Genomic DNA, 17,184 nt, shown 5'->3' on the forward strand with positions numbered 1-17,184 from the left:
ATAGAATATTTGAAAATTAAATCAAAATGATTACTATTATTGATTACAAGCCTACCCTTTTTCAAATACTTTGCATCCAATATTTCTGAGCCTCCTAGTGGGCCCTGCAAAGGAGATAATTTTATTCTTCAGGTTGTAGATGTGGCAAATGAGGCTCAGAGATTACATTACTTACTTGATTGAGGACACAACCCAAGTGAATTTAGAGCCATAAATGGAAATGAAATGATTAATTCCGGAGCTGAAGTTTCTCTCCCTATATTGCATGTTTGCCCTTTGAGCTGACCAAAGACAACTTAGGTCAGGACTAGTGGTTTTTGTGTGATAAAGAATTTTAGAATTTTTCTAGAATTCTGGAAACTCCTGGAAGTCTGTATGCCACAATACTCTGCAGTTTCCATACCTATCCCAGAAGGCATCCTGGAGCAATGTTTAATTACTTGTCACCCAAACAGGAGGCCATAGTCTCATTTCTTCTTTTTGTAATGCTATGCAGACTCAGTTTACCATGGGGCAAATGGTATAAGAACTGAACAGCATGATGGGGTTTACTCTGAAATTTGTTAAATTCGAAGTAGGGTGTGAGAGTACAGGATGAGATCAAAGACACAATTCTTTTTAACGTTAAACTTGTAAGAGCTACTCATCTTGATGCTTCTTAAGAGATACATTGTCCTACGGTATTGTATCAAATTTCTATTGTTGCCATAACAAGTTACCACAAATTCAGTGGCTTAAGACAGTGCACATTTATTATTTTACAGTTCTGTAGGTTGGAAGGCCAATGCAGGTCTCCCTGGGCTTAGATCAAGGTGTCAGCGGTGCTGTGCTTCTTTCTGGAGGCTCTAGGAGAGAAACCCGTGCCTTGTTTTCTCCAGCTCCTAGAGGCTGCCCACATTCCTTGGTTCACGGCTCCCTTCCTCCAACTTCAAAACAGCAAGGTTGCGTTTCTCCGACCATCCTTGCGTAGTCACATCTCTCTTTGGCTGGCCATAGCCAGGAAACGTTCTCTGGTTATAAGGAGCCTTATAATTCCTTTGGGCCCCCTTGGATAATCCAGGATAATCATCCAATCTCAAGGTCCTTGACCTTAATCACATCTGCAAAGTCCCTTCTGCCCCATAAGGTAAAATGTTCACACGTTGTAGAGATTAGACTGTGGCCATCTTTCAGGGGCTATTTTTCGGCCATGGGTAAAATGCCACCCAACAAAAATGTTTCAGTCATTCCAAGAGATATTTACTGACTGCCTCCTCTGTGATAACTGCTCTTTAGGCACTAGGAACATAGTGCACAAGACATAGACAAGGTCTTGCCCCCATGGAGCTCACAGTTAAGTGTAAAGATGTATTTATTTCTCACTCCCAGAGGGAAAAATGATGTATAAGAATTAAAAAAAAAAAAAAAAAAAGGTCCTGAAGAACCTAGGGGCAGGACATGAATAAAATAGAGAACAGACTTGAGGACACGGTGAGGGGGAAGGGTAAGCTGGGACGAAGTGAGAAAGTGGCATGGACATATATACACTACCTAATGTAAAATAGCTAGCTAGTGGGAAGCAGCTGCATAGCACAGGGAGATCAGCTCGGTGCTTTGTGACCACCTAGAGGGGTGGGATAGGGAAGGTGGGAGGGAGGGAGATGCAAGAGGGGAGGGGATATGGTGATATATGTATACATATAGCTGATTCGCTTTGTTATACAGCAGTAGCTAACACACCATCGTAAAGCAATTACACTCCGATAAAGATGTTAAAAAAATCTTCTATTTTATTATGTAATAGTCAATGTTTTCTATGACCTAAAACTTAGCATCGTCACTTTTTCTTTTTTTTTTTTTTTTTGGTTGCATTGGGTCTTCATTGTTGCCCGCGGGCTTTCTCTAGTTGCAGCACGCAGGGGCTACTCTTCATTGCAGTGCGTGGGCTTCTCATTGCGGTGGCTTCTCTTGTTGCATAGCATGGGCTCTAGGCGCGTGGGCTTCAGTAGTTGTGGCGCACGGGCTTACTTGGTCTGTGGCATGTGGGATCTTCCTGGGCCAGGGATCAAACTCCCGTCCCCTGCATTGGCAGGTGGATTCTTAACGACTGCACCACCAGGGAAGCCCATAAATGAAAAATTTTAACATTTGTGCCCCTTATTCAACATTCCTAGCTAATATGTTTCTCTTCCCACTTCTTGTTTGTAGTTTCAGAGCAGGCCACGTGCTTTGACACATGGCCAAATGCTGTGGGAATGGGGCTTCCCTGGTGGCGCAGTGGATAAGAATCCGCCTGCCAATGCAGGGGACATGGGTTCGAGCCCTGCTCTGGGAAGATCCGCACATGCTGCGGGGCAACTAAGCCCGTGTGCCACAACTACTGAGCACGTGTGCCACAACTACTGAAACCCGTGCACCTAGAGCCCATGCTGCACAACAAAGAGAAGCCACCACACTGAGAAGCCCTCACACCACAACAAATAAATAAATAAATAAAATTTTTTTTTTAAATGCTGTGGGATGTGGTATTGACTGAAATACAGTCCCCCCGACCTGCTCACTGGCCATACTGGCGCTGATCTTGCAGGTTCTGAGCAGAGTTAATGAGATAACACATGTGCTGTATCCAACAGAGTTCACTGGCCCTTAATTAAAGCACCATAGGGACTTCCCTAGTGGTGCAGTGGTTAAGAACCCGCCTGCCAATTCAGGGGACAGGGTTCGAGCCGTGGTCCAGAAAGATCCCACAGGCAATGAAGCAACTAAGCCTGTGCGCCACAACTACTGAGCCTGTGCTCTAGAGCCTGTGAACCACAACTACTGAGCCCTTGTGCCACAAATACTGAACCCCGTGCGCCTAGAGCCCGTGCTCTGCAACAGGAGAAACCACCACAATGAGAAGCCTGTGCAGCGCAACAAAGAGTAGCTCCTGCATGCCGCAACTAGAGAATGCCCGAGTGCAGCAACGACGACCCAACTCAGCCAAGATAAATAAATTAAAAAAAATATAAAGTACCATAAATATTAGATTTTCTCACTTGCAAAAGATATTTCCAGAATTACACATGGATAAGCAGTGGGGTAAGATTTATTGCCGAAAAGGTAGAAAACCTGGTCTGTGCTCTCAAGAAGAGTTTAGTCCTCCTGGGAAAATGAAATATATGAGCTATTTATCTGAAGTGGTTAAATAGCAAAGCAGGGCAATTGAAATGAATGGTGTAGATGGGAAAATCGCAGACGGGCAGAGAAGTGAAACAGGAAAAACATGTCAAGGGGGAAGATAGCAGTCAATATTGGTGGACTGGGGGGATCCAGCTGTGTTGATCATGTGGTTTACGCTGGGCAGTATCAGGACTTCAATGACAAGAGTAAGTGAGATTCAGTTCATAGTGGGACTTGAGTGCTAAACAGAAAATGTGGAATCTTTGTTGTGGATGGGGGTATGGAGAGGCAGACAGCTAGAGATCAACACATATTTTGGCAAAAAATACTTATTTGAAGGACGATTGAAATTGCAGAAGGGCCTGGAAAGAAAAAATCATGGTTGATGTTAAGAAATTCTAAAGAATTGGCTTCAGTGAACTCTTGTTCACCCTAAACTGGTCTTAAAATATAAATACTGTGTGACACGTTTAATGAATAGTGTATAAATATTTTAGGTTCTATTTTTTATCACACTGACAGTCTTTCATCTCTTGTAGGAAATCCATTTTCTGGTGACGTCATCTCCCCCAGGGAAATCAGTTTTACCAATGTGCAACCGAATCACACTGCTGTGTACCAGTGTGAAGCCTCGAACGTCCATGGCACTATCCTTGCCAATGCCAACATCGATGTTTTAGGTAAGCATACTTGGGAGCAGACTGTTTGTCTGCTCTTTTCTACAGGAAAATGTTCACGGTCATACTCACAAGTAGATTGAATTCTTGGCACATAAAACGTTGGGAAAAATCAAAGTACCTTTCACCTTACATTTGAGCATGAGACCTCGTACTAAAAGTTATACTTCCAAAAATGTATTGCATTGGGATACTTTCCAATTCAGGAATACGAACTGTGATATTCAACTATTTTCCCTTATTAATATGGCTGGGGTATAGAAAAACATTTGCTTGTATTATATGAACATTTAAAACTGCATTTACATTGTTTTCCAACAGATGTCCGTCCATTGATACAAACTGCAGATGAAGAAAATTATGCCACGGTGGTGGGGTACAGTGCTTTCTTACACTGTGAGTTCTTTGCTTCACCCGAGGCAATTGTGTCCTGGTAAGCTGTTACACGGTTTTCTTAAGAGAATGTCAGTTGTAGATTGTGCCTTGTTTCTTCATCCATCACTTGACAGGCTGCACTGTGTCAAGTTATTACATGTAGCGAGCGCCTCTGAGAACTAAGGTAGCAAACTTACTTACCTACCTTTCCTGGCACTGTTGACTAGATTTGTAGTATTCTCTCACATGGGGAAATATGGTGAGCCATTTTTGCTCACAAAGGAAAGCAAAAAATTGAAGTGATTGCTAAGACAATTTTATAGGTAGTTTAGGTCTCCATTACGGATATATCTAAGGTCATACATTACTGTTGTCGTTTTGGGTGTTATCTAAATAATTGTTAAGTCTGCATTTCATTCCAAGTGCCTATGTTTAAAACTTTGTCAACATGTGTTTTGAATGTAATTTCGATATATTAGTTGGTATAGTAACTTCAAACACACCATTGTATGAATCTACCATATTTGTTCCTTCACTAGAAAAACTTGGTTAAACTAGTCTTACATAATTTTCCCCAGGGCTCTGCAGGGCTGAGATTAGAATGAGGAGAGCAAGGCAAGGTCATCCAAGTATAGGGTCAGATTCTAGCTTTATTTAAAATTTGGATATTTTGTTCATTGTGGATTCTTTTGTATTATTTTTGACTTTTAGAAATACCTCATTAAAATATTTATCTTGATTATACTGAGATTTTTGTTTTGGCAACCCTTAAATTTTGTCTCGGAAGCAAGCGCCTCACTTGCCTTACCCTAGTGCCCGCCCTGGAAAATCTCGTGTGGACAGCAGCCAGACTTTGTCCTTTGCATCTTTTCTCTCCGGAAGCCTCTTACTGTGAAACGCATAGGGAGAATCAAGCTGGGCAGCAAATGCTTGGAAAATGGATGAATGTAGGAGAAAATGACTCTGGGTGATGAGGGTCAGTGTTATCCATGTCCACAGGACAGGAAAGACTTCCTGGCCTATAGTATTTCTGAGTGACCAACGTTCCTCTAGGACAGCAGGAGGTTCAGAATGTTCATTATCTCGTTCAATTACCAGCTTTCCCATTTAGTACCCTGAAGCAATGACTAACTGGAGGGTTCACCATCAATAAGGCAGAAAGTATTTATTAAACTCTGAGGACAGATGTAAAGTGGTACTGAGCGCTGTTATAAATACAGCAGAAGCGTAGAGCTCAGACACAGATTTCCTCCAGTCACAGTCTATTTGGGCAGGTGAGATGTATACCCTATCGCCTCTTGTGGAAAAATTGTGAACTCTAATGGAACATTTCATAAGGTCTGCTAAGCTCCTGAAGAAGGGATAAGACTGAATGACATCAGCCGCCAGTTTGCCAAAGAGTATAGGATTCTATCAAACCCACATTGATTTATACTTTCTATAGGCAGAAGGTGGAAGAAGCAAAACCCCTTGAAGGCAGACGGTATCATTTCCATGAGAATGGCACGTTACAGATCAGTGAGACCACAGAAGAAGATGCTGGGTCCTACTCTTGTTGGGTAGAAAACGCTAAAGGAAAAACAGCAGTCACGGCCAATTTGGATATTAGAAGTAATTTTATTTTGTTTTTACTTTGCATGAATTGTCACATGGCTTCAGTTTTTCATTTTCCCAAGTGAAACAATATGATTTAAGTTCAGGCATCTGTTAAATTTCTTTAGACTGTTTCAAAACTCCTAGATTGGGTTTCATCTAAACGACCTTCACAAGAATTATCGGATTGTCGATGATGTGTCCATGGCTTTATACAATTGTAAGAGGGAACTAGGTGTTCCTGGTGATGGATGACCAGCAATATTTAAAAGTCCTCTATTTTGGTGTATTCCTGTAACTCTATTTTATTTCAGTAACCAGCTCAATGTAATGTCACCAGTATTCAACTCTTTGAACTAAAAATTTCACAAATAAACTCATAAAGGATCAGTTTCGTAAAGACTCCGGCATGACAAAGTGAGCAGAGTTTTGTCCTCTTTTTGAGTCATAAACAGCTCTGTATTTTTTCTCTTGTTCAAGCAGCCTGTTTCATTTGTAATTGCTCCCCATAGTTAAGTATGTGCCAAGATATGTCAGTGTCCCAAAGAGGGGCATCTCAGCACCTAGATTCAGGCTTACTGGAACCCAGATCCACAGGCATCAGCAGTATTTTGATTTTAAAATTGCTCAGAGAACCCTTTTCAGGGAAACACAAAGAATAGAAAGATTCTATAGTAAATGGAGGGAGGGTTTGTATTTCCTGTGACAGGTCACTGTCATGGCCTGCTACTACCTCTGCTTAGATAACAGGTACATATTTGTTTAATCATCTGTTTTCACTGCTACCTGAACATTTGTCTCTCTCTCTGCACACACATGCACACCCTTCTTTCCTTCTTCCATCGTATTTTTTTCTATACCCTAAGTTACCCAACATGCCAGCCCCATGGACTATATTTTTAAGGCACACTAATATTCACTGATGCCTACTTATAGTGGATGTCTCTCTGCATTTTCAAGTGGTATGTGCAATTTTTTAAATGCTCTTATAACATCAATGAAGATGATTCTTTTTATACTTTGTAAAACCAACCTAGATCAAAGATAAGCAACTCCGCCAGGTGAAAGATAAGGAGAGTGAAGTCTGGAATCCAAATGAACCTTCACATTCCTATTGCCCAACACAGTGCTTGGCCCAAAGTGGACCTCAAAACTGCTAGTGGCCAGAGAGAAGGCCACGTTCATAAACTTTTGGTCTGTTCTCATGTCCATTGTATATGTAAGGGTTATATAGGAACCGTATCCATGAGAATTAAGGGCATACTTTTCACATATGAAAATGGAATGTCAGGAATGGAATTGAATAAGAGGCTATGCAGCATGAGCTTTGGCGTCTTCCAGCCTTGAGTTCAAATCACAGCTCAGTCCCTTACTAGTCAGAAAATACTAGTATCCTTACTTAATTTCATTTTAGCCTTAAGTTATCTTCTCGGTAAGGTAGAGATATTAATATTCATAGAATTGTTGTAAAATGTCACAATGAATGTAAACTTCTTCACAGAGTCTAGTTAAATGAAATAAGTGCTTATTAAATGGTATCAATTAGTATTCAATGGATTCCTTTAAATTTAGAACTAGGATGTTTAGTAATTCACTTGAAATTAATTCAATTTGATAACCTCTTCAGATTTCATGCTTGGAATATCAAAAACTCAATTTTACTAACACCTCAATTTTTAATCAGTTTCTTGACTAACATATAGATAGCAAATATTAGAACATGATTGTGGAGTTGGAGGTCAGCTCATGAGATTTAGCTTCTGAGAGGATTACCAAGTGCCACATTGGGGTAAAGCATATCTGCCTTTAATATGGTCCTTAAGAGTAAGGATTATATGTTTTGAAACAATTATAAAGAAACAGACATTTTCCAAGACAGCCACGGTACCAACGTTTGAGCTTTATATTGTTTTGTTTTGTTTTCTAACATCTTTATTGGAGTATAATTGCTTTACAATGTTGTGTTAGTTTCTGCTGTATAACAAAGTGAATCAGCTACATGTATACATATATCCCCATATCCCTTCCCTCTTGCATCTCCCTCCCATCCCTCTAGGTGGTCACAAAGCACCAAGCTGATCTCCCTGTGCTTCGCACCTGCTTCCCACTAGCTATCCATCTTACATTTGGTAGTGTATATATGGCAGTGCTACTCTCTCACTTTGTCCCAGATTACCCTTCCCCCTCCCCGTGTCCTCAGGTCCCTTCTCTACGTCTGCATCTTTATTCCTGTCCTGCCCCTACGTTCATGAGATCCATTTTTTTTCTTTCAATTCTGTATATATGGGTTAGCATACAGTATTTGTCTTTCTCTTTCTGACTTACTTCACTCTGTATGACCATCCCTAGGTCCGTCCACCCCACTACAAATAACTCAATTTCGTTTCTTTTTATGGCTGAGTAATATTCCATTGTATATATGTGCCACATCTTCTTTATCCATTCATCTGTAGATGGACACATAGGTTGCTTCCATGTCTTGACTATTGTAAATAGAGCTGCAATGAAGATTGTGGTACATGAATCTTATTGAATTATGGTTTCTGTGGTGTATATGCCTAGTAGTGAGATTGCTGGGTCGTATGGTAGTTCTATTTTTAGCTTTTTGAGTAACCTCCATACTGTCCTACATAGTGGCTGTATCAATTTAGATTCCCACCAACAGTGCAAGAGGGTTCCCTTTTCTCCACACCCTCTCCAGCATTTACTGTTTGTAGATATTTTGATGATGGCCATTCTGAGTGGTGTGAGGTGATACCTCATTGTAGTTTTGATTTGCATTTCCCCAATGATTAGTGATGTTGAGCATCCTTTCATGTGTTTGTTGACAATCTGTATATCTTCTTTGGAGAATTGTCTATTTAGGTCTTCTGCCCATTTTTGGATTGGGTTGTTTGTTTTTTTGATATTGAGCTGCATGAGCTGTTTGTATATTTTGGAGATTAATCCTTTGTGTGTTGCTTCATTGGCAAATATTTTCTCCCATTCTGAGGGTTCTCTTTTTGTCTTGTTTATGGTTTTCTTCGCTGTGCAAAAGCTTTTAAATTTCATTAGGTCCCATTTGTTTATTTTTGTTTTTATTTCCATTTCTCTCGGAGGTGGGTCATAACGGATTTTGCTGTGATTTATGTCATGGAGTGTTCTGCCTATGTTTTCCTCTAAGAGTCTCATAGTGTCTGGCCTTACATTTAGGTCTTTAATACATTTTGAGTTTATTTTGTGTTCGGTGTTGGGAAGTGTTCTAGTTTCATTCTTTTACATGTAGCTGTCCAGTTTTCCCAGCACCACTTATTGAAGAGGCTGTCTTTTCTCCATTGTATATTCTTGCCTCCTTTGTCAAAGATAAGGTGACCGTGTGTGCGTAGGTTTATCTCTGGGCTTTCTATCCTGTTCCATTGATCTATATTTCTTTTTTTGTGACAGTACCATATGGTCTTGATTACTGTAGCTTTGTACTATAGTTTGAAGTTGGAGAGCTTGATTCCTCCATCTCCATTTTTCTTTCTCAAGATTGCTTTGGCTATTCGGGGTCGTTTGTGTTTCCATACAAATTGTAAAATTTTTTGTTCTAGTTCTGTGAAAAATGCCATTGGTAGTTTGATAGGGATTGCATTGAATCTGTAGATTGCTTTGGGTAGTATAGTCATTTTCACAATGTTGATTCTTCCAATCCAAGAACGTGGTATTTCTCTCCATCTGTTTGTATCATCTTTAATTTCTTTCATCAGTGCCTTATAGTTTTCTGCATACAAGTCTTTTGTCTCCTTAGGTATGTTTATTCCTAGGTATTTTATTTTTATTCCTAGGTATTTTATTCATATTATTGATATTACTAATTTACTTTCCAAATATGACTCACTGTAACTCATTCAACAAATATGTATTGAGTACCTACTGTACGCAGGCTCCCTTCTGGGCTCTGGAGTTACTTGAATGAAACAAAACAAGCAAAGCCTCCACGTTCATGGTGCTTATGTTCGCGTTCCACACCTTCATGTTGTTAGTTCATCTATGCATGGGCTTCACCATTTAACCTCAGATTTGAGTTAATAATAAACAAGGTAATAGAAAATTAATTGATTTCCTCTTTATGGTATTTTGATCACATGTCCAGAAGCACCAGACAATTTATATTATTTTCAATATCCCGAGGCATTTGCTTGCTTACACTCATGGGAAATTGCTATTAATATAATACTTCTACCCAGGTGCCCTGGCTTGGAAGGAATGAAAATAGTAATGACATATGATGTTAGGAAATAACAGTGTGACAAACATTGCATGTGGATTTGACTATCAGTGTTGACCAATTTGGTTGATTAAATTGCAGGCACTTGAGAGCAAAGTAAGCTGTGTTCTATAGCTCTAACTAGTATCTTTATTTTGTAAAAACAGATGCTACAAAACTTAGAGTTTCTCCTAAGAATCCTCGTGTCCCCAGATCACACACACTTGAATTACATTGTGAGAGCAAATGTGACTCACATTTGAAATACAGTTTAAAATTATCCTGGAGTAAAGATGGAGAAGCCTTTGAAATTAATGGCACAGAGGATGGCAGGTATGTAAACTATTTTTTTTAATCTTTATTGGAGTATAATTGCTTTACAATGTTGTGTTAGTTTCTGCTGTACAACAAAGTGAATCAGCTAAATGTATACATTTATCCCCATATCCCCTCCCTCTTGAGCCTACCTCCCACCCCCCAATCCCCCCCCTCTAGGTCATTACAAAACCTTGAGTTGATCTCCCTGTGCTATGCAGCAGCTTCCCACTAGATATCTATTTTACATTTGGTACTATATATATGTCATTGCTACTCTCTCACTTCGTCCCAGCTTCCCCTTCTCCCCGTGTCCTCAAGTCCGTTCTTTATGACTTCATCTTTACTCCTGCCCTACCACTAAGTTCATCAGTACCATTTTTTTAGACTCCATATATATGCCTTAGCATACGGTATTTCTTTTCTCTTTCTGACCTACTTCACTCTGTGTGACAGACTCTAGGTCCATCCACCTCACTTCAAATAACTCAATTTCGTTGCTTTTTATGGCTGAGTAATATTCCATTGTATATATGTGCCACATCTTCTTTATCCATTCATCTGTCGATGGACACGTAGGTTGCTTCCGTGTCCTGGCTATTGTATATAGTGCCACAGTGAACATTGTGGTACATGTCTCTTTTTGAATTATGGTTTTCTCAGGGTATATGCCCAGTAGTGGGATTGCTGGGTCATATGGTAGTTCCGCTTTTAGTTTTTTAAGGAACCTCCATACTGTTCTCCATAGTGGCTGTATCCATTTACATTCCCACCAACAGTGCAAGAGGGTTCCCTTTTCTCCACACCCTCTCCAGCATTTATTGTTTGTAGATTCTTTGATGATGGCCATTCTGACCGATGTGAGGTGATACCTCATTGTGTTTTTGATTTGCATTTCTCTAATGATTAGTGATGTTGAGCATCCTTTCATGTGTTTGTTGGAAATTGGTATGTCTTTAAAGAAAATTACAGGCCAGTATCACTGATGAACATAGATGCAAAACTCCTCAACAAAATACTAGCAAACAGAATCCAACAACACATTAAAAGGATCATACACCATGATCAGGTGGGGTTTATCCCAGGAATGCAAGGATTCTTCAATATACACAAAGCAATCAATGTGATACACCATATTAACAAATTAAAGGATAAATACCATATGATAATCTCAATAGATGCAGAAAAAGAATTTAACAAAACACAACACCTATTTATGGTAAACTATTATAGTATCTCATAATATTTGCTTGGGATTAAACCTTGCATTTGAAAGAAAAATAGTTGTAAAAGTATACACACTGAATTAAAATATAAAAACTGCTTATGACATTTCAGTCTTTAAGGCAGTATTTAAAAGGTCAAACAGTGTACTTGTTTCACTTCCACACGTTTCTCTCCTCATTTTTGCTACCGATTTTTCATGTAACGTGTACCGTCCTGTGAGTGCAGGCAACAGAAACAGCTCCTGTTATTTGAGGAATATTTATTGCATGGGCTTGGGTGCTCACAAAACCGTTGGAAAGAGTGGAGGAGATAGGTCTGTGGGTGCTGCTTACTAAGCTTTTGGGTTCTCGGTGATGTGGCATTGCAGCTGCAATTCACATGTCTGGAAATTGCTGCTGTCTTCACTGCCCCCCCTCACCCCACTGGTTCTCCTGGTGAGTCCAGCACTGCCAGCTCTTATATCTGCCGGAGTCACTGTCAGCTCACAAGGCCCCAGAGGAGCTGCTGCCCATTTCTCTTCTACCTCCCAATCTCATAGGAATTTATCTCATGGGTAGAAGCTAAATCATATCTCAGATCCTTCCCATTGATAATTATTGACAAGTATATTTTTGAGCCTTCCAGCTTCTTTGTAAAGGATATGTAAAAGTGTAGAAGAGGGAATGTAGAGTAAGTGTGACTAGACGCTGACTGGCACTATATTTAAACACTGTTAAGTGTATCAAAGGAAGAGAAAACAGTCAATATTTAATGAATGCATGTGCTGTCTTTTGGAAGCAGAGGACATTCCCCTTCCTTTTGCATTGTTGCTAAGTTAGGGGTTAAAACTTGACCATCCTTGTTCCAAATCTCACCCGCCGTCTTGTTCTTCATCATTCTGAAAAACTAAATCTGAAGATCTTTAGACAGGACTTGCATTCCTTAGGCAAGATGGTGGCAGTGTCATCATTAAGAAGACGGCCACTGGAACCCAGGGGCTTGGGATTGAATCCCAACTTTGTCACTTATTGGGTCTGTGACCTTAGACCAGCTGCCTAACTTTTCTGTGCCTTAGTTTTATATTCTATAACATAGTTTAGTTCAAAAAAATGGTTTAAGGTCACTTCATCATAGGGTTATTAGGAGTTAACACCAAGCACTTAGAATATACTCAGTCCAGTTTAGCTGTGATGATTCATTCTCCTCATTTCTCTGGTAGTCTTGTCTCATTTCTGTTACCTGCTTGGTCTTTTTTGGTATTTGTGGGTGTGTGTGCCGCTTCTGTATAAAGGCATTGATTGGTTTCACCCTGGGTACTTAATTTATTCCATCTCATCCCTCCTCTGTATTTTATGTTTGTGGAAAGGCAGCATATGTACTGCAACCAGTTGTCAGTGACACAAAAGGAGAATAATTGTTGCTACCTAACAGGCTACACGTTGCAACAGAGATCTTCAGCCTTTGGTTAGGTGTGAGTTGATTTGTCAACTGCTCAGATCCCCCCCAAATTCTCCCTGTTTTGTCAACCGTGTAGTTATTTGGGGTCTTCCGTATAACCTCTGGATTACAGCCAAGAAGGGAATCTGACTCATGCCTGGTTGGTAATGTGACGTGCATATTTAGGCCCTGAATCCAGACTCTCCAACCAGCCTCTTTGTGTGACTCAGTTTTATAGCTTCTGCAGGACGCTGGGGCTGAACCCAATTGAGCCTCTGGCTCTCTGAGTCACCTAAGTAATGCAGACATTCTTCTAGTTTTCCTTAAGACAGAAGTGATATTTGGGGTGGGCTGGGCTGGGAATGACTGTTGCAGGCTGGTCTTGACTAGAGCCAGGAGCAGACATGGAATTGTAGCAGGGAGTTGAGATCACAGGTATCTGCTAAACTTCTGTAGAACCATTAGTAAGCTCCCATTTCTCACCTTCTGCCGGGACACCTTCTCCTTATCACTAGGCTGGGAACCAGAAGCTTTTACCTAGAAAGTGCTTAGATTTCTGACCCAAAGGCACATAGAGGAAAATGAGAAGTAAAATACCTTCTTCTCTCCCCTTTTGTCCCCTGTTAGGTACAGGGGTGTGATAAGTATTGGAAACTGCTACCCTGGACCATTATACCTGCTGGGTGCCTCATGTTATGTTAGTGCCTCCCATACATGCTTTCCCTCTATGGTGCTCACAGTAAACCTATTACGAAGGCTGAAATGACCTCAAGGAATTGTCTGTGGATTTCTAACCTGCAGGTGGCTCTAGACAGTACAATGTTGTTATGAAAAATGAAATGGAGTGTGGATATGCTATCAAACCACTTTTAAAATTTAGACTGTCCTCAACAAATGTAATGGGGACTGTTCATGACCATAGACAGAGTGAACGACCCAGTCCTGAAGGAGGAGGGATGGCAGAGGGATATGGGACGTGTCCACGTGTCCATGAGTAGGAGGTGAGAGGGAAAAGCTGTCAAAAGCACAAGTGCGAGGGCTTTATCTTGGCATCAAGGAAGGGCTTCTTTTTCCCCTCAGAAGTGGCAGCAGATGAATGGGGTAGGACTCAGGGTGGGGGATAAGGATGCAGAGGTTATAAGGCATTAGATTAGGCAGAGATTATAAGGATAGAGAAGGGTCTCTTCCTAAGCAAAGAGGAACTAAGGTAATTTGTTCAAGCAGAAAAGCAGGAGGAATGGGAGTTGGGGGCATTAAGAAATGTGATTAGTTACAAGCCAACAATGAATTAAATCAATTTGATTAATATTATTAGTAACACTCTTTGAGCACATAGTAAGCCAGGCTGTATACACAAATCACTTTATGTGTTTTCCCTCATTTACTTCTCCTGAAAAGAAAGAAAATACTGTTATCCCCATTTCTTAAATAAGGTGAATTAGGCTCCAAGTTTTGTGCAAGATTATACAAGTCATAGTTGGTGAAACCGAGCCTCAAACACAGGTCTCCAAAGAAAGCAACATTTTTAATATTGCCTGGAGCGAAATTTGTTACAAGATGGAATGGAGCAAGAAAACACTGGAGGTTAACATGGTTTGGGGACTAGCGATCTGGATATTTCAGATGAAGGGGATGAGAGGTTGTAGAATGAAGGCAAAGGGAGGTAGTTAAGCAGGTAAAAACGGGGAAAGACTGAGAGGAACAGAGATGAAGAAGAAGCCAGGGAACAGGTTCTATGCAGAGTAGAAACCATTTTTAAAATGTATAATGTGCTTAACAAGGATTTCTTCAAGCAGAATACAGTTGACCTATGATAGAAACATAGTGTAAGACAGAAATAAAGAGTGTGGTCTTAGGCACTGAGAATTTGGAGCTGTTTGTTACTTCAGCACAGCAGAGTGTATCCTTGCTAACACAAATAGTTGTCAGATTTTGATGTGAGCCAGAATTACCTAGGTATCATGTTCAAATGCAGTGGCCCTTGTCCTATTCCCAAAAGTTCTGATTTGGAAACTGGACTGAGCCCAACAAAGGAAATTTTTAATAACCTCCCTGGGTACATCATACCTCCCAGATTTCAAGGACCAGGGGGTCATTCTACCTTGATTAAAATGAGGGACATTTGTGAGTTTTAAAAGACAGTGCGTTACAGAAAAGTTGCCCTTAAGTTGCCCTTTCTTTCTGGCGTGAAGCAGTCCCACACCGGGGTACAAATCTTGGCAAGAAGATTGTAGGCTAGATTTCAGCTCCCCTGGGCCCTCGTGGATGTGCAGGACACAAACAGCCCTCTTGAAGAGGTTAAATTGTATTTCTTCATCTAAGAAGGTAAACTTTGCAAACTTGTCAGTGTATGTAATATTCTGATATTTGTACCAAATGGACACATAACTAACATGAACTGAGAAACTATGTCAAAGCTTTATCATTAGAATTATAGTGAGATTCTTGCCTAGCAATACCAAGTAGTATTGATTAGCAAATCATTCAGTGATTGGTGGAGGGGCCGACTTTGTCTATAATCAAAGGGCAGAACCATGTTTGACTTTACTACAGTTTTAATTGGTTTTCTATAACTCGAACTTTTCAGCAGCCTATATGAGTTTTATGTTAAGAAACCAAATTACTTAAGATTTTTCCTCCCTCCCCACAAGGAAGACATTGTTTATTTCAATTAAATAGCTCACTGCTGTGAATATATCTCAGATTTAATGGAACTTTATTTTTTTTAAAAATCCTTGAATAGTTATGCTAATAATACATAAGCATAGGGTAAAGGTGTAATTCATTTTTTAAAAATTCATATAGTAAACTCAATTACAAATTGGCAAAAAGAGAACAAATAATAAAAAGCCAAATGATTTGCAAAAAGAAGCACTAGTCTGCCATCTACTGTTCAGATAAGTCACAGAGTTCACTTTTTATCCCATCTTAAAGTGCATTCAGTGTGGGAGGTGGAAGGATGGAGAAAAGAGAAAGTTGTCAAAAATAGAGATTGCCAGACTTCATCTCAGATATTGTGGTTCTGCAGAACTGGGGTGTGATTCAGGAATCTGCCTTTGTAAGAAGCACCCAAGTTGATCCTATGTAGGTGGTTCCCTAAACATACCTTAAGAATGACTCAAATTTATCTTAGCTGTTGTGAGGTATGGTACACTCTTCAGACACACCAGGCAAGACGGTTCCATCACTGACCCATGAATCACAGATGGTTGGATTTGGCAATTTAAAAACCAACCAACCAACCAACCTGATCCCTTTCATGGCTTGTAGACATTTGTGTGTGCTTGAATAATACTTCCAGTTTTCAAGTATGGCATTCTCTAATAAAATTTACATTATGGGACAAGTTTTTTTTTTTTAATTCTTCCTTAAATTGCTTTCTATGGGGAATATTTAGTTTTGAAAGGATTACTTTTCTATTGTTTCTGTTTGTTTCATCCTCATCATAGACTCACTTTTTTCCTGGTAGGATAATTATTGATGGAGCTAATTTGACTATATCTAATGTCACCGTAGAAGACCAAGGTGTATACTCGTGTTCAGCTCACACTGCTCTAGATAGCACTGCTGCTATGACTCAAGTAACTGTCCTTGGTAAGTGCACTAACGAATAAAGAAATCTTTGTTCAGTTCTTTTCCATTACCGATTAAATTCCACTGTTCTTAGGCAATTAAACCAATGATTATTTAAGCCCGTACACATTTATTGTTAGTTTGAAATTTTCAATTAAAGAGTGACCCTACTTTCGAATGCTTTCGCCTCTTCTGGTTCTAAAGAAGTTAATTGACGCTTAACTTCTTTTCTCTACTTGGGTAATGTTGCCAGAAGCGGTGGGAGGTAGGTGATGCTATCAGCAGAAAGAAAACTGAAGCATGCTTGAGTTCCCAGGATCCTTGAGCTACACTTTCCTAGTGCACAGAGAAATGTGGCTAAGGAATGGAGACGGGCTAGCATGGAGGGGTCAGGGTAGGGGCCCAGTGGTGATTAAACACTGGCCCTGCCCTAAACCAGTGGCCTAGACCGAGCTCAGCTCCCAGGGTCCCAGGAACGGGGGGAGGGAGGGACTTCAAGGGTTCTTCTGCAAAGAAAGGCCTCTGATTTTTTTAAATAATAATGCTGATTAGAAAACAATGTGCACACCTCACTGGTGTAATCAATGCAATTACCCCTGCAGTTACCCATGTTGCTAGCTCTTAGACCATCTGTTGGAT

The 17,184-nt window shown here is 40.2% G+C and overlaps 1 protein-coding gene across 2 annotated transcripts in view; it reads left to right on the forward strand.

Annotated features, from left to right (window-relative positions):
* Positions 1–17,184, forward strand: part of CHL1 (cell adhesion molecule L1 like) — a 197,494-nt gene that overhangs the window by 155,449 nt on the left and 24,861 nt on the right. For both annotated transcript variants that reach the window (XM_060022923.1, XM_060022924.1), the window contains 5 exons: positions 3,681–3,821; positions 4,140–4,251; positions 5,638–5,804; positions 10,182–10,347; positions 16,442–16,566. In XM_060022923.1, coding sequence (XP_059878906.1) covers positions 3,681–3,821; positions 4,140–4,251; positions 5,638–5,804; positions 10,182–10,347; positions 16,442–16,566 — 711 coding nt within the window. The remainder of the gene's footprint in view (positions 1–3,680; positions 3,822–4,139; positions 4,252–5,637; positions 5,805–10,181; positions 10,348–16,441; positions 16,567–17,184) is intronic.

Source organism: Delphinus delphis, chromosome 10 (genome assembly GCF_949987515.2).
Source record: "Delphinus delphis chromosome 10, mDelDel1.2, whole genome shotgun sequence".
Taxonomy (NCBI): Eukaryota; Metazoa; Chordata; class Mammalia; order Artiodactyla; family Delphinidae; genus Delphinus; species Delphinus delphis.